Raw genomic sequence first — 17,905 nt, forward strand, 5'->3', positions numbered from 1 at the left:
GGGCAAGCTTCGAGGGAGGAAGTGAGCGCTCATTTTCTCTCTTTCACAGGGGAGTGAATTTTCCCCTGTGAGAGAAGAGACAAACCTGCCCCTGGCTCGCTGGACCGCCGGGTGCCAGCATTCACTGGCATGCTTGTCCATTCGAGTGACAACCACCGAACGCCAGTAACTATCTGTGGAACGCGTACATGTTGGTGCGCTAGGTGAATTCCCAATTAGAAAGTTTTTCTCCCTAACTAAAGGTGGTTTCATCCTAGTTAGCTTTTGCATTTCTAGTTGGTCCTGAGCGTTCAAAGAGGAGTTTGTTTTCTTTTAAAATCCACTTTGTTCCTATTTCCTCACATCTAACTCTGATGGAGAGTATCTTTTATTTAAAAAGATTTATTTATTTATTTGAAAGAGTTACAGAGAGAGAGAGAGATCCATTGATCTTCCATCTGCTGGTTCACTCCCCAATGCCTACAACAAAGAGGGATGGGCCAGGAAGAAGCCAGGAGCCAGGAGCTTCTTCCGGGTCTCCCACATGGGTGCAGGGGCCCAAGACCTTGGCCATCTTGCACTGCTTTCCCAGGCGCATTAGCAGGGAGCTGGATAGGAAGTGGAGCAGCCAGATCTTGAGCCAGTACCTGTGTGGGATACCTGCTGTGCCACAATGTCTACGGCAGTGCTTTATGTCTGTTAAGGAAGATAGCCTTATATGTTCTTTCACATGCATCAATGTTGTTTCCTGATTCATTGTCTGTTGGCTTTGGTGATGGAACGCACATCAGAGAAAGCCGAGTCTTAGAACATTGACCCCAGCAATGAAAAGTGGGATTATGCTAATGTCCCCCCCCCTCACTCCCCTCGGTTCTGCCCCTGCTGGGGGTGGCACCTGCTGCTTTCCCAACTCCCCCTCCATTTACATTTCCCCTTTTCAATCCAGGAGCCTTTCTTCCCATCCCCCGCGGCCCCTGGGACTGTTCAGGAATCTGTTTTCTGGGGCTTGCAGAACCTTGTGGCACTTTGAGAAGGGCTCTCCAGCATCCGTGGAGCCAGGATTTAGGGCTTTCCCTGAACGCGAGTCAGTTCGGAGACTGGTACCTTAGAAACTGAAGAGGGTAAGCCGCAGCTCACACAAGGTATGGTCTTGAGTTCTTAGCAGAGCAGCCTCCTGTGTACTTGTCAGTGACAGCACGTATCACTCATGGTCTAAACTGTGTAAGAAAAAAAAATCATGCCTTTGGAAGTTGCATGCAGAGGCTTCAAACACAAGAACCATTCTTTCATCCCAAAGAAGTTAACTGAGCATCTACTTTGAGCCAGGTACCCTGCGGGGGACTGGAGACGCAGCAGTGAGGTAAAGAGAGCACAGTTTTCTGTCCTCACAGTGCCGCCAGCATTGCCAGAGCTGGTTTGCCGGTGTAGACTCAGCACAGTCCCAGGGCCCAAGACTCTGGGTTTGACCAGCAGGTCGTCTTGCCCCTAGGCAGGTGCCCTCTGACGATAGACCAGGAGCAATTCCTCAGGGAGTTGTACACTGGCTGGAGTGGCTCTAGACAAGGCCGGCTCAGTTCCTTCTCTTTGCAGTCTATTCCTGATGCAGGTGGGCGGGGCGGCTGTCACAGGAAAGGATGCCTGCCATGGGGAGGGGGAGAGGGAGGGGAAGGGGAGGGCTTGTCTCCACTGCACAGATGAACTCACCCTCACTCTATCTATCATCCTCTCTGAGTATGGTTCACTTTCCCTGCTGTGACAAAGCCCCTCGGAGCAAGCAGGCGAAGCCTTGTTTGTGAATGTGCAAAGCCCAGATGCCAGGCAGTGGCGAACAAGGGCTTCCGCTTTGAAACATCAACCCACCGATCACGGCCTCAGCCCTCCTCTCCTGCCCACTTGCTCTTCCCCTCCAGTGCCACACTGGCTTGTGCTAAATACCCTTGCTCAGACACACTCTGTTTTGAGTCTCCAGTAACCCAAAAGGGGTACCCTCGCTCCCTTTTCATGGAAGAGCAAATCAAACTGCAAGATTAATTTGCTCAATCTCTATAGTTGCTAAAAACAAAGCCAGAATTCAAAGCCAGGTCTTCAGGCTCCAAACCAGTGCCCCTTAGGCTCTCCCGCAATGCTCTGCTTTTAAAAATTCCAGTTCTTTCTCTTGGCATGTGGTTTCAATATGTCCTGGTGGGGAGCTGCCTTGCAACCTGGCCTGTTTGCCCAGGGACTCTGGCCTGAGTTGGGGAGGGCGTGTAGCCGCCCCCCCTTCCACCTGCACGTCCTGTCTGCTCAGGATGTGGTTCCCCCCACTGGACTGCTGTCCCCCAGCCTCTCCTGCCTCCTGTGTAGAGAGACCCTGTAGCTGTCCTGGATGCCTGGGGTTCCATTTTTAGAAACAGAAGGCAGCATGTGGGTGGGCCAGACTGAAGTTTCCGAGGAGTCCTGCCGAGGACACCCCAAGTTCTTACATGGCTGCTTTCAAGACCGGTTGGCCTCTTGAGGAAGACACCCTCTCCCTGGTCTTCCCTTCGGCATGCCCAGCGCAGTGGAGGTTTGCCCTCTGGGTTTTGCTGTTGTTGTATCCCCAAGGGCTTCTCCTTATCACCCGGGTGCTCAAAGACAGGGATATTAATAACTAGCAGCAGCCACAGCTGACTTCTCTCCAAGGAGGCCAAGGCGAAAGCCGATCTGCTTCTCCTTGATGGCATTGGCCACGAGCCCCGAGGCTCCATGCGGAAGGCAATGCGGTTTGAAAGGTCTGGCCAAATGTCCAGTGATAGATTCCAACGCGCCTTACACCTCCCGAGTTACAGATTGTACCTGAGGACATAAAGACTACTATTTTAGGACTGAGAGAATCATCATACACAGAAGACAGAAACTACCGAAAATTCAGTTTATGACATTAAAATAGGGAGGGAATGAAAATGCACATATGGAAACTCTGCATTTGGAGACATAATTGTGCCACTTATGTCTAAAAACCATATCATCTCTGTTCAACAGTCTCTTTGCTTTACTAGGTCAATGGTGATTAGAACAAAATGCAAACAGTGAAAATAAATATGCCTTTGAGACTAGCATTACATTAGGAATATGATTTCTAATATATTAAGGTGACAATGAATTGTTTGTATCATAACTAAAAGCAAAAATAGTATAGGAAGGCAATAACAAAAATAAACATCTTCAGTTTTAGAACTAGTGGTAACTTTTCTTCCTAAGTCTAGCTTTCCAGGATAAGATACAGGAATGGTATAGATAGCATATATCTTTAGCCATGCATTTTCAAGTACCCTTTCTGTTGTGTGTGTGTTGACTTTGGCTGTTTTTTTTAAGATGTATTTATTGACACGCAGAGTGACAGAGAGAAAGGGGGGAGAAACAGAGAGAAGGGGAGAGAGAGAGAGAGAGAGAGGTCTTCCAGTCACTGGTTTACTCCCCTAGTGGATGCAACAGCCAGGGGCTGAGCCAGGCTGAAGCCAAGAACCAGGAACTCCATCTGGGTTTCTCATGTGGGTGGCAGGGGCCCATATACTTAGAACATCTTCTGCTGCTTTCCCAGGCGCATCAGTAGGTAGCTGACTGGGAAGAGGAGCAGTCGGGACTTGAACCTGCACTCTGATACAGGAGGCTGGGGCGGTCGGCAGTGATGCCACCGGCTGCACCACAATGCTGGTGCCTTCAGCTCCCTTCTTAACAATGAAATACCAAAGGAACTCACAAGCTCTGGCCCTGGTTCTGATGCGTCTCTTCCGCTAGTTCTCAAACCAAGCCTTCCAATGTGAACCAGGAGTGATTGCCTCTTCTAATTAGATCAGAATAAAACAGAGAGAATCAGTTTGCTTTATATGGGCTCTGCTATTGTTTGCCATGAGCACCTATAGCTGCCTGGGTCTTTTACAGTCCAAATACCCAATTTTTTTTTTTTTCGAAAAAGGAATTTATCTCCAAAGGGGTTTTTTAAAACCAACTGTGGCTAAAATGAAATCACAGAGAAAGGACCTGCCATTTTCCCCTCCAATTCAATGGGACACACTGAGCTGCACCTAAAAGCCACCTATTTTTATGGATGCAACAAATTATTGAGCCAGGTCCATACCCACTGTAACTCTATGAGCAAAGAAGGTCAATCCTGTTCAAACTTAGAGGACGTGGGTAGAAAAGACCCTCGCTGGCAATGTGCAGTCTGCCACTCGGTCACTCCCTCAGCACCCACGAAGGAGACAGAAAAATGGCAAGGAGACTTTGAAAGGAAGGGCAGCTGGGGGCTCAGCTGCTGGCCCCCCAGGCTCCTTCACAGACCTCATGGTTCACCAGGAGAACTGCCAGGCAGCCTAGGGGTCACCAGAGGCTGCCCTTGGTCACCTCTGAAGTGCAGTTTTAGAGGTTGAAGCTTTAGTATTTCCACTCCCCACTCCCACACACACCTGCCAGTTGGCTTCAGGTTGAAGACAATGATGCATAAGTGGTCAGGATGACTTTATAACATTGGGTGGCCCATTGGGTGGTTCTCACACTGATCTCATCCACCCAAAGCATCCCAGTGGCCTTCCTGGCTGTGCCCACCTAGGGTACAGCCACCTAGTACCCACCTAGGGCACGCAGGGAAAAGCAGATCAGACAGTCACGTGTTGAATATCCTCATGCCCCAGCAGCAAAGACCTATGGAAGGGCATGGTGGAGAAAATCAGTCCCCTACATAACTATCCAACAGACCCTGTAAAGCCATTTCTAGGAGCTGGAATTACATCTTAGAGCACGCTGCAGATGTGTGCCAGCTCCGGCTCCTCCCCTGGGGGGCAGCTGTGTGATTCGAGCTTGCCACTTCACCTCTGGGCCTTGGTTTCTTCATCCTTAAATGGGGACAGTGGCAAGGTGAGTTCTCAGGGGTCCTCCCATGCGCCTGAGGTTCGGAACTGGGTTTACCCTGGAGCCCAACTTGACCCAGCCCTGGAGTCCCGCTCCCAGGGGCTTCCCACAGCCGCAACAGGGTGTGCAGCAAGAAAGGAGAGTGGAATTGGGAGCAGACCTGGGGTAAACGAGGGTCCCACTGATCGGTAGCAAAATCCTTACCGGAAACAAGAATTCCAAACCAAACCCACGCACACAATGCGTTTTTTTCTCTTTAAAGGAAAACTGTCAAGGATGCAGAAGGAAGTGAAGATGATCAAAGATGAGGCCATGCATTTCACCTTGGGTGCGAAGAGGGCCCCCTCCTTTGCCCACCGCCTGCAGCCCGCGGCTTCCCGCGGCAAAGCGCCCCAGAGGCACCCCTTCCCGGAGTCGCTCCGGGGGCCCTTCTCCCAGTTTCGGTATGAGCCTCCTCCAGGGCACCTGGACGGGTTCCCGGAGGCCTTCGAAGGAGGCGGGTCCCGCAAACGCAAGAGCATGCCCACCAAGATGCCCTACTCACATCCCGCGCAGGAAGTCACCGCTGCCCTCCGCCACGACCCGGGCAAAAGCCACGGCCCCCCGCCACCGCTCCCGCTGCTGTTGGCGCAGCCCCCGCGCCCCAAGTACGACTCGCAGATGATCGACCTGTGCAACGTGGGCTTCCAGTTCTACCGCAGCCTGGAGCACCTGGGCGCCAAGCCCGTAAAGCAAGAGCCGGTGAAGCCCAGCGCCGTGTGGCCCCAGCCCGCACCTCCCGCCTTCCTGCCCGCGCCCTACCCCTACTACCCCAAAGTGCACCCGGGCCTCGTGTTCCCCTTCTTCGTGCCCTCGTCCTCGCCCTTCGCCTTCAGCCGGCACGCCTTCCTGCCCAAGCAGCCCCCGGAACCGCGCGCTCCGCGCGAGGCCGAGCCCCCCGAAAGCGAGGGCACCAAGCAGAAGGTGGAGAGGGTGGACGTGAACGTGCAGGTGGACGACAGCTACTACGTGGACGTGGGCGGGGCTCAGAAGCGCTGGCAGTGCCCCACCTGCGAGAAGTCCTACACGTCCAAGTACAACCTGGTGACGCACATCCTGGGCCACAGCGGCATCAAGCCGCACGCGTGCGCCCGCTGCGGGAAGCTCTTCAAGCAGCTCAGCCACCTGCATACACACATGCTCACGCACCAGGGCACGCGGCCCCACAAGTGCCAGGTGTGCCACAAGGCCTTCACGCAGACCAGCCACCTGAAGCGCCACATGATGCAGCACAGCGAGGTGAAGCCGCACAACTGCCGCGTGTGCGGCCGCGGCTTCGCCTACCCCAGCGAGCTCAAGGCCCACGAGGCCAAGCACGCCAGCGGGCGCGAGAACATCTGCGTGGAGTGCGGCCTCGACTTCCCCACGCTGGCGCAGCTGAAGCGCCACCTCACCACGCACCGCGGCCCCATCCAGTACAGCTGCTCCGAGTGCGACAAGACCTTCCAGTACCCGAGCCAGCTGCAGAACCACATGATGAAGCACAAGGACATCCGGCCCTACATCTGCTCCGAGTGCGGCATGGAGTTCGTGCAGCCCCACCACCTCAAGCAGCACTCGCTCACCCACAAGGTGCGGCGCGGGGGGCGGGGCTCCGCGGGGGCGGGGCTCGCGGGGGCGGGGCTAGCTGGGCCTTGGCGAGCTGATCTAGAGCCCTGGGCCTAGGGAGAGGCTCCGGCTCCTCCTCCTCCTCCCCCTCCTCCTCCTCCCTCTTTCCTCCTCCCCCCCCTCCTCCTCCTCCTCTTCCATCCTCTTCTTCCTCTTTAACTCTTCTTTCTTCTTCTTCCCCTCCTCCTCCTTCTGCTCCTCCTTCCTCCTCTTCTTCCTCCTCTTTTTCTCTTCTTTAATTCTTTCTTCTTCCCCTCCTCCTCCTTCTTCTTCTCCTTTTTTTTTAAGATTTATTTATTTGAAAGTCAGAATTAGAGAGACAGAGGAAGAGACATAGATAAAGGTCTTCCATCCACTGGTTCACTCCCCAAATGTCCACCACAGCTGAGGCTGGGCCAGGCTGAAGCCAAGAACCAGGAGCTTCATCCCGTCTCCCACATGGGTGCAGGGGTTCAAGCACTTGGGCCTTTCTCTGCTGTTTTCCCAGGCCAGAGCAGAGAGCTGAGTTGGTAGTGGAGCAGCCTGGACTCGAACTGGTGCCCATAGGGGATGCCGTTGCTGCAGGCGGCAGCTTTGCCCACAATGCCACAGGGCCAGCCCCTGCTCCCCACATCTGAAGGAGGAACACTGCATAACCTGAGCCCTGAGGTCTTCCTGTACAAACAGGAGGCGACTAGACCATCCATCAAAGCCTTTCCCCGGCTAGCCATCCAGGGTCAAGACAGTCTGGAAAAAAGCAATGCAGACATTCGGGGAGTGCGAGGAAGGATGAAGGAAGCAGCTGCTTGTGCTGCTGCTTCTCAGCCCCCCAAAATCCCTAGAATTTTGTTTCTAGAAACTTTATCCAGGTGCGTGAGTGTGTCATTGGGCCCTAGATCACCTCTGAGCCTGAATCACACCACTAAGAGTCCTCTGGAGGATTTTCTTGATCCGTTGCTGCTGAAGCAGTGGCCACCTTGGAGTTGTTTTCTCCTTCAACTGTGAGAGGTTATGCAGGTGGCTCGGCAGGAGCAGAGCTTGGCCCAGTCCAGCAGGGCCCTGTGCTTCCCGGGGGGTTGAGTGCCTGCGTAGTTGGCTTCATGTCCAGTGGTCTGTATTGTAGGAGGCACGCGAAAGCACCTTTCTGTGTCTGGTTTGGTTGTTGTTTTTAAAGATTTATTTATTTATTTGTAAGCAGAGTTATAGAGAGAGAAAGAGAGACAGAGAAAGAAAGATCTTCCATCTGCTGATTCACTCCCCAAATGGCTTCAAATAATTGGGGCTGTGCCAGGCTGAAGCAAGGAGCCAGGAGCTTCTTCCAGGCCTTCTGTGTGGGTACAGGAGCCCAAAGACTTGGGCCATCCTCTGCTGCTTTCCAGGTGCGTTAGCAGGGAGCTGGATCAGAGGTGGAGCAGCCGGGACTCGAACTGGCGTCCCTATGGGATGCCAGTGCCACAGGCTGTGGTTTAACCTGATGCACTCCAGCGCCAGTCCTTTGGTTCAGTTTTATCTTCCATGGGCTCATGCCTTCAAGGAAAAATACTGGCCCAAACAGCTAAATCCATCCGAGTCTGCAACCAAAGCTCTGAAGTCATCCAGGCACCACTAAAACCAGGCTCCTAGAGATATCCCTGAAATCTTAGCCCAGCTAAGCTACCTTGAGTTTGCTTCAAGCTTCCAAGAACCAAGTTTTGCCCCACTGACCTGCACTCTCATATCCTTAACCTCAAGTGGTTTTCTTGGCAGGAAAGAGTTGATGGCAAGCCAGAGTTTCTAAAACATTCTTTAATTCTAAAAGGTCAACGGAGGACTTTGCCCAGCCCAGATAATGTTTCTGCTCTGCTATAATGGCTTTCATTTGTTAAGTTAGGACAAAACACGGGGCATTTTCTGGCTCTGCAGCAGCGATGAAATGTTGGCTGCCTTGTGGGCTTGGACAAACCGATCCTGCTGCACAAAAGGCACCTGGAGATACCATCAGAGGGGAGCCGCCTACCAAGTGCAGGATCCGCCAACAATGGGCCCGGCCTGAGACTCAGCCACAAACGGACTGTTCACTTACTTCCAGGGTTTCTGTCTATGAGGAAGAGCAGTCCTACGGATTCTGGAAGATAGTGGAAAATGAAGTCAAAATGGGAGTGCCAGTCTGGATTCTGAGAAAAGTGTCATTTGAAAGAGGAAAGCAAACGCACTGTAACGGAGGTGTCAAGAACAGTGAGAGGCGGTGTGGACAGGACACTTGCTCTAAAGCAGGTGCTTTTAATGCAGTGACCCTAAGAGCCACTCCCTGCAGGTGGATGACGACACCAAGGCCTGGGGAGCCCACCCGGAATCCTTGCACACCCTCCCAGCAGGACTCCCCCACTTCACCCCCACTCTCGCCCCTCCCTTCACTCCTGACCACGCCCACAGGCTCCTCTGTGACGTTGCTCCTCTTACCAGAGGACGGCACCTTCCTTCATTGCCCCAAATGTGTAGCCAAGCTCCCAGCCTGTTGCCAGCCAGGCCAGCCTGAAGGTGAACTGTACTTGGAACACAGATCCTCCTTAAAGAAGTCTGGAAACACTGAGAGGTAGAGATTTCTCCTTGGCCCCAGAACAATGGAATTATAGCTAAGCCCAGAGAAAATCTTAAGAAAAGATGCTGAAGTTTAGAACTCATCAGGAAAACATACCTCTTTCACTGATTTCAAGCTTCTTAACTCACTGTTTGAATATGCAACACATTTTAAAAATTCATCTTCTCAAGGAGAGCATTACAATTTAATTTTTAAAGGAGCTTCATCCCATGATGGGTTTATTAGCATAAATCCATCCTTGTCTGCAATCATCTTGAGAGTCTTTGAGCTGCAAAGAACCGCAGGCTTCTCATCGCCCAGCGCTTCATCTTGAAAAGAGAAATTTCACCAGGAAAGGACACTGGGGTTATCTAAGGTTTTGCAGCCGGTAAATGGCTGGGCAGGGAGCTGGATTAGTGCCATGGGCCCAGAGAAACTGAGGGGCAGTACTTTCTTAGTGCGCTCCAGGTAGAGAAATGAAAGTACCAGCAAGCACAACTGAGCCTGAAAGGGGCTGGTGTTGCATAGTGGTTCAAGTTCAAGTCCTGGCCTCTCCGCTTCTGAAACAGCTTCCTGCTAATGTCCCCGGGGCATGCAGCAAAAGATGGCTCAAGTACTTGGGTCCCCTGCTACCCATGTGGGAGACCCAGGTGGTGGCGTTTCTGTCTTCTGGCTTCAACTTGGCACAGCCCTGGCTGTTGTGGCTATTTGGGCAACTGGGGAGTGAACCAGTGAATGGAAATCTTTCTCTGTCTCCGTCATATTTCTCTCTCTTTCTATCACTCTTTCAAATAAGTAATTCTTAAAAACACAAGAACTGAGCTTGAGAGATGGGTGTTTGGCTTAGCAGTTAAGCTGCTGGTTAGTACACTTGCAGCCTATGTTGGGGGTGCCTGGCTGAGAGTCACTGGCTTTGGCTCCCACTTCCAGTTTCTTGCTAACGTAGACCCCAAGGAGCAAGCAGGTGATGGCTCAAGTAGTGGGGTTTCTGCCACCCTCATGGAGAGCCAGATTGAGTTCCTTGCTATTCTTCTTTATGTCTGTCTCACTCTGCTTCTCTATGAGAGAGAGAGAGAGAGAGAGAGAGAGAGAGAGAGAGAGAAAGAACTGAGCTTGGGATCTTTCCCTCCATAGGCCACTAATAAGTCAAGGCAAATGGATTTTACAAGGTGCAGTGTTAACTAAGTGATTTGTTCTAGTCCCACAATAGCCTTCACTTCAGCACTGTGGTTCTCTAACTTTTCTTCCCCAGAAGTCATTCTAGGTCAAGGTCTCTTGCAAAGGGCTTTGCGTGGAAGCAGTGATGGCTAGTCAGAATGAGCTCATGTTCTCCCCAAGCCAGAAGTCCTAGAAATCCTCTCAGTTGCTTGAGTGTGCAAACGTTTCTCCACAAGCAGCAAGGACACCAGAAAACCTCCTGTCCTCTTTCCTAATTCAGAAACCCACCCCTGCAGAATGTCTGTGTCGGAAGTACCTGCCTTCCAGCAGCTCCAGACCCCCGTGACACATAGCCCAGACTGAGCTGAGGGAACCCAGGGGACCCAACTGGAGAGGGTGACTGCCAAGTGCTGATTGGGGTGCACATGAGAGTTTTTCTTCTGGGATGTTCAAGTTCACTTAGGAGAACTCAGAAGGATGCTGGCTCTCCTATGGGAAATGATAATACCAGTCTAAATGATGTTTTTTCATCAGCATGCAAGCTGGATTATAGATTTATTTTGCGTACCATTCTAGAATGCTCTTACCCAAATCCTGTTGAGCCCTGAGAACTGTTACTGTAGAATTAACCCCAGCATCAGCATCAGCAGCAGAGAAAACAACAAAAGCTAGAGCTTTCTTTTCCTGCTGTGGCCCAGCTAGTTTATAGTCTGCAGCAGAAATAAAAGACTACATAATCAACACTCTTCAAGAAGATGGTGACTTTGGGGGCCAGCATTGTGGTGTAGTAGGTAAAGCCACATCCTGCAATGCTGGCATCCCATATGGGTGCCAGTTCAAGTCCTAGCTGCTTCCACTTCCAATCCAGCTCCCTGCTAATGGCCCGGGAAAGCGATGGGAGACGGTCCCCACCACCCACGTGGAAGACTCAGAAGAAGCTCCTGGCTCCTCGCTTCTGCCTGGCTTTGCCCTATCCTTTGCAGCCACTTGGGGAGTGAAACAGTGGATGGAAGATCTCTCTCTCTCTCTCTCTCTCTTTCAGTCTTTTACTTTCTCTCTTCCCCTCCCTCCCTCTCTCTGTAACTCTGACTTTCAAATAAATGAACACCTCTTAAAGAAAGGAAAATAGTGGTTTCACAGGGCTGAAGCCACGTCATTTGGCACTTGGCTCTTTGTGACTGGGCTCCTGTGGCTGGGAGAGTGCTGACGTCTGGCTCTCCTGAGAGCGCGCAGCTGGCTAACTGCTGCTTTTTGGAATCTCGCCTCTGTGCAGGGCGTGAAGGAGCACAAGTGTGGCATCTGCGGGCGGGAGTTCACCCTGTTGGCCAACATGAAGAGACACGTGCTGATCCACACCAACATCCGCGCCTACCAGTGCCACCTCTGCTACAAGAGCTTCGTGCAGAAGCAGACCCTCAAGGCGCACATGATCGTCCACTCCGACGTGAAGCCGTTCAAGTGCAAGGTGGGCCCCGGGAGGTGGGGCGGGGGCTGTGCACATGCCTGGCGGGGAAGGCACTCCGGGGAGCTCCAACCCCATCTCATCAGTGGCGTCACAGAGGCTCAGAGAAGATCCGTGGCCAGCCCCAGCTCCCTTCTGCTGCTCTGTCCCTTGGTCCACCCCATCAAGGCTTGCCGCAGCTCTGGGCGTCTGTGAGGAGTCTGCCCTGCCTGTCCCGCTGTGCCCAGGGGTGCAGGCAGGCAGGAGGGGTGGGAGATGCACATGGGGAATGAGGTTGTTAGAGGGTGGAGGGGCTTGTGGAAGACCCTTGTTCTAGATGGGGGACACCAGTTGTTGCCTTCTTCCTGTCACAAGACAATGAGTCAAACAGAGGAAGGCGTCAGGAAGCTTCTAGAACAGCTGCCTCCTGACAGTTGGGCTGAGATATAATTTGAGGACCGGCCTCCCAGCGTGGGTCCAGGGACTCTGAAACCAGCTCCTTGGCGGACCTCAGGACTGCTTGCTTGGACTGAGGGTTCACAGTGAGCTGGGTCCTTTCTGGAGAGTTCTTTATTTAGTCCTCAGTACCGCGGGCACAGGGATTCTGCGGCTTAGTTAAAGTTCAGTGTTGGATTAACCCTGTTGGATTTCACTCCATCCACTGGGAAATGCATGAGCTGCAGATCTCTGAGCGTGGCACTCAGAAACGCTCGGGCTTCTGGAGGTTTCCAGAGGCTTCCCCAGCATTGTTTCCCTTCTTCGCTTCCCAAATGAGGGGACTCTTGCTCCCAATTGGGCATCTGATTCAAGGCATGTCCCAGCACGTGTCATCCCAGTCAGGGACAGAGTGCCAAGAAGGGAGAAGGGGACATCGCCACGTGCACGCAGTGTTAGCGCCTGCTCGACCCCTGTTGCTCCACGTCCCGGACGCTGGGTTCCCGCATCCAGGCTGCTCCTGCCTTGACCGCTCGCAGCGCGCCCCGCACTCGGAGGAACCCCCTGTGAAGCCGCCTTCTTTCCTGTGTTGGCAACTCTGGGGCGGGGTGAGGGGTCAGACGCCAGAGCTTCCCTCGACCCGCGTGGGCATTGTCTGGACATGGGACAGGGAGGCTTCTCCCTCCAGCCCTTTCCTGCCACCCACTTCTGTTTCCCTTCCTTTTCTTCAAGCTTCCAGTGGTTTGAAAGTCAGTTTATGTCCATCTGGAGTCCGTCAAGCGAGGGGAGGAGGAAGCTGCGAGCAGGATGAATGCTTTCGTTTTCAGGGGCCAGTGCAAAGTGGAGATGCCACGATGCACAGCTTCTTGTTGGAACGTTAACAAGACATTTAAGATGGCAAAAGCAGAGGCTTAAGCCGAACTCAGGACCCTCCTGAGCTGTGAGCCGTGCCGCACAGCTAGGAGCCCACCGTGGTGGCACGCACCGGGCTCCGCAGCCCACCCCTTCTCTCTCTGATTTCCTCCCGTTGCACTAGGCCCCCAGAGTGTTTCACACCTGGCAGGATCTCTGCCATTCTTCATTCCTGCTGTTGAATGGATTCCTGGACTGCAAGCACGAACTGCATTTTTTCTTATCCTTTCAGCCAGTGGTGAAGTAAGGCTGTCTAACTATGAAGGGAGCCATTAGCATAGTCCTAGTCCCCTAACAATCCACAGCTGTGTAGCCTACCTATCTCCTGCCCCTGCCTCTGCTATTCGGGCCCAGCCTGAAGGGTGCACCCAGGTCAGACGTGTCCCTGAAATGCAGGGGATGTGGTCAGGGGCCAGAGCCAACGCAGGTTGTGCAGGATTTGGGAGCACAGGGTCCCTTCTGCTTCTCTACCCTCGGAATCCCTGGAAGATTTCCTGGACCCAGGTAGTAACTGAGGAGCTGGAGGGCTCTCTCTGGGACCAGTGCTCAGAAGTCTGCCCAGCTCAAGGCACGCTGGGCCCCGTGATGCCTCCTAGCAGGACGTGTAAGGCCTCCCATCTTGAACCTGGGCCCCCTCCTCCTCCACTCCAATCGTGGGGCACCATACAGGGTTTAGAGGGTAGCTGATAGGTACTCCACGGTTCAGAAATTCCATTTCACCTCTTCCTAGACTTAGAGGGTTGGCTGGACCTTCGATGCTTGACCCATACCACCAGATCCCATCAAAGGGTGTTCTATAACATGGGTTGCTGGCCGTGGAATGATGCACAGGCTACACTTTACAATGGAAGTTGGGCCTGGTGTAGAATTGGAGCGGTCATCTATAAGGGTCACTTCCTCCTGGTGCGTAAGTGCATACTCTCAGGAGACCATACTGTAGGTCTGGTGGCTACCCAGACAGTGTTATCTATCTTTAGACAAAAAGAGTTGGCCATTTTTGTCCAGTTCAGGCAGTCTGTCTCCTCCATTCTTAGCCATTTCTGAAACAGGAATGAGTGTTAGTCACGGTGACTCAGAGAGCCTCTGTCTCCCGGAAGGTGCCAGGTTCTTCCTGCCCCTGTCCCCAGCTCCCCGCAAAGTGTCACTTTGCTTTGCACCCACCAGTCCTCATTTCAAAAGCCCTTCTGAGTTTGTCTGACTTTGCAGACTATGAAACAAAGTGCGTTGTGTTTGTGAGCCAGTTCCAGATGTCTCTGTGGGATGGGCTGTCATGTGGCCCTTGCTTCTCACCCATGTTGTGCTGGATTCTTAGAAATTCGGCCCTGTTGTTGGGAGGGATGGCAGTCATTGGCTGGTTGCTGTGCAGTCCACGACCATCCACGATGAACGGCTGGCTGGCTGCATGGTGACGGTGCAGAACGGACCCATACAACTGAACTTGACTTTTACCGTGGTAATGGAAGAGTTACTCTCTCTACGATTGACAGGCCTGCTCTAGCCACACCCCCAAGAATCAGCTGTATCTTCTTTACCCAAAAACTCCCACCCAGGAAAATTCTTTCAGTCACAGACTCTGATTTCTTGGGATTCTCGCCATTAAAAGTTCTTCCTCACAGAAATCCTTCCTCCTGTTGCAACATGGACTGGTCCTCTCGGGTCTTGTCCCCCAGTCTGCCTAGCAAGCACAGACGGTGTGGAACTAGGCAGGAATGGTAGGGTGAAAAATCAGAGGACAGGAAAAGTCCTTTGGTTTCTTTGTTCTTATTATATATATGTGGCTGCCCTTCTAGCTCAACTTCCAGACTCTGTGTCTTGGAGCCTGCTGGAGTTTTCAGAGTCCCGGGCCTGTAGACTGAAGTTGACTTTCGGAGACCTGCTTCCCAGATTGGGCACAAGCACACGAGGGCCCAGGGTGCATGCCCTCCTGGTAGCGGCCGGCCACACTCCGGCACAGCAGAGGGCCAGCTGCTGTCTTTGGGAAACTTGTCCAGGAAAAGCAGACCTCCAGAATTTCCGGGACAAATTCTCTTTTGAGCTGGGGGAAACTGGGAGCTGCCTAAGCGGTGAATCACCGGGTCATCTGCAGCCCCGTCGGCAGCAGAGGGCCGAGCTCTTGGCAGAGGGATGAGCCCTCCCTGACCGGGGTCCCCTAAACCGCTGCCAGACTCCTGCCGTCTCCTCCTTGAGCTTCTGAGGCTCCGACAGGCGAGAGACCAGATGGGGGGCTTGGCGGGGCCGGGTGCCGGGAGTCAGGCTTTGCAGCTGGCATGGAGGGGGTTAAGGCCGGGACCAGATAGCAGGCTTTTGGCAGCAAAGCTCCCCTGGGCAGAAGGAAGGATATAGCTGTACACGCTGCCTGTTTAACAATGCCTCGTCTGTCCCCAGGGGCCCGGCCTGCAAATAGATTTCATCTTGCTTTCTCTTGTACTTTTCAAGGCTTCCTGTTTTCTCACGGTCCTTTTGGACAGTTGACAGTCTTTTCTCCCTCCCTCCCTCTCTCCCGCTTTGAGGAAAGGAACACCCTTCTTATTAAAGGAGAGAGAGGGGAAGAATGGCAGGGAAGGCAGTGCGGCCCTGGGCCGCTCTCTGGGGCTGCGGGGCCGTAGCTCTCTGACCTTTCCTCGCGGGAGAGGAAAACACAGGCTTCCTGGGCAGCTCGCTTCTGAAGCTCACGTCAGCGGCTGGGGCCGCTGCTTCTCCGCGGCTTTGTCCCGCTGCCCGCTGCCGATCCTCTCTGCCCGCCCCCCACCAGGACTGCAGTGGCCTGGCAGCCTCATCCCCAGGCTCACGGGAAGCAGCGCCGGAGGGGCCATCGTGCCCTGGACCAGGGAGGAAAGGGAGCCACGAAGCCAGACCAGGAGACCTGGTGTGAAACAGCAGCTAAGCTGGCAGCCGTGACAGGGCAGGCTGAGGACGGGGGCAGCTGTGGGCTCTCCCCAGGCCTGCAGGCTAGACCGAGTCTCTCCTTTCCACCCACACCCGCCAGCGCCTGGTTGCAGTTCTGCTGGGCCTCAAGTAAGCCTGCAATTACTCAGCCAAGTCCTCCTGGCCTCTTTCTTCAATATTCTTTCCAAATAATTTGATTTAAAAGGACGGCACTCCCATCCTCAAGGATCCATTCCGGGAATGTGAACGCAACTACCATGTGCAGAATAACGCAAGTAGTAAGGGCTCATAATTATTGAGTGCCTACTGTTTGCCAAGCCTTTTTCCATGACCTCTCTCTTTGACCCTCCTAACAGCCTTCCTAAGAAACTGGGATCATCATGCATAGTTTACAGGACAGAAGACCGAGCCAGTTTTCTGGGCATCTGGGTTCTCTCTGTCACCGCCCTGCTCTGTCATCTCAGAGCCTGGTAACCCTTGCCACCCATTTCTAAAGGGCAGTGTGAAGTATTATTATTATTATTATTATTATTATATGTTGAGGTTCACCTCCCTCTTAGCAATGGATAGATTTAACGTTCGAGTAGGGCACATGGTTGAGATGACCATCTGCCACAGGAAATCCGTGTCTTCCTGCACCAACCCCACCCCAACTTTGATCTTTGCAGACGTTGGTAGGAGATGATTCGGCAACTCCTGTCCTGGGTAAGCTCTTAGCTTCACAACTCATGATTACAGGAGGTCTTGACTTAAATGGCTACTTTTCCTGGAGCTTGGGAGGAGAGCTGGTGATGCAGAGCTGGTTCTCCAAACCATTCTTCTTCCCTCCAGGCTAACTCCCGGCCCTCCTCCTGCAGCCATTCTGCTTGGAGGGCGCATCTCAAGCTCCAACCCGGGGCGCCATCATCAGCCAGCCCCATCTGCTTGCTGCGGCTCCTCCCCATGCAGAGTCTGAGGTCTCCCTGTGACTCTCACAGACTTGAAGTCGTCTGGAGGCTTGGGTGTCGACACGTGGAGACGAGCTTCTGGATGAGACGATGCAGACAGCTGTTCTGAAGAGGGGCCCCAGTGCTTAGTGTGGAAGAGCCAGGGGAAGGAGCCAAGCACCTGCCACAGGGATGGGATGGCGCCCAGGGTTAGGGTCCTGAGTGGATCGGTCCCATCCTTCTGCCATCGAGGATCTGACTTTGTTTAATGAGGGAAAGGAAAAAGTTCATGGTGGGGGGAGGGATGCTTTTTAGAATTTTGGTGAGGAATGATATTTTTGTTTCTCCCCCTCACCAGACACTTAGATATTCATTCAGTAGACTCTGTGTGCAGCCCTGTGCTTGATATCGAGGTTGGAACAAAGAAAGGGGAGGCAGGCCTTGCTCTGGAGATCCACTGGGCACCGTGAGGGCCCCTACCACCGTTATCATGGGCACATGCCTCTGTGTGCGGAGGTGGGTGGCCGGTGATTGGTGGGACCCGGGGTCAGGTGGAACGCCGGGTCTGCACTGACCCCACGGATCCACCGCCGCGACAGTCCCCTTGCCTCTCCTAGGGTGGACTAAGGAAGACACTGCACCTGTGTCAGAATGACAACCAAAGGCCCTCTGTGCATTCTTGAAGGTTAAGCTTCGCTTCCGAAGCCCTCTCAGACCAGGCCAGCTTCTAATAGCTTAGCAGCCACCCTTAGTGGTCGGGAGAGCGATCGCTCCCACTATGGAGCTAAGCACATCCTCGCAGTGAGGACTGTGGGACCCTGAGACCCCATCCAAGCCTGGCCTCGTGCGGTCACCTTGCCAGTCTTCCAGCTTTCGGCTCCTCCCACTGTATGCCTTGTGCTTAACCACCTGTGGCTTTTACTTCTCTTAGTTCTTCTGTTGCCATGGGTCCCATCCCATCCCTCACTCTGCAGATGCTTCCTGGGGACCTGTCAGGCATTCAGCTGGCGCCAGTCAGGGAGCAGGAGGAACAGGCAGAGCCGTCCAGGGCGCTGTAGTCTACCGTGTGAGAACAGATCTGAAACAGGCACTGTCTAGAGTCCTGAGCAGGCTCAGCAG

The 17,905-nt window shown here is 53.4% G+C and overlaps 1 protein-coding gene across 1 annotated transcript in view; it reads left to right on the forward strand.

The window, feature by feature from the left end:
* Positions 1-17,905, forward strand: part of ZNF366 (zinc finger protein 366) — a 65,969-nt gene that overhangs the window by 38,208 nt on the left and 9,856 nt on the right. The window contains exons 2-3 of the mRNA XM_002721109.6: positions 5,108-6,456; positions 11,460-11,651. Of these exons, the coding sequence (XP_002721155.1) occupies positions 5,122-6,456; positions 11,460-11,651 (1,527 nt within the window). The 5' untranslated portion in view covers positions 5,108-5,121. The remainder of the gene's footprint in view (positions 1-5,107; positions 6,457-11,459; positions 11,652-17,905) is intronic.

This window comes from Oryctolagus cuniculus, chromosome 14 (assembly GCF_051225735.1).
Source record: "Oryctolagus cuniculus isolate XC-2025 breed Fujian yellow rabbit chromosome 14, ASM5122573v1, whole genome shotgun sequence".
Lineage (NCBI taxonomy): Eukaryota > Metazoa > Chordata > Mammalia > Lagomorpha > Leporidae > Oryctolagus > Oryctolagus cuniculus.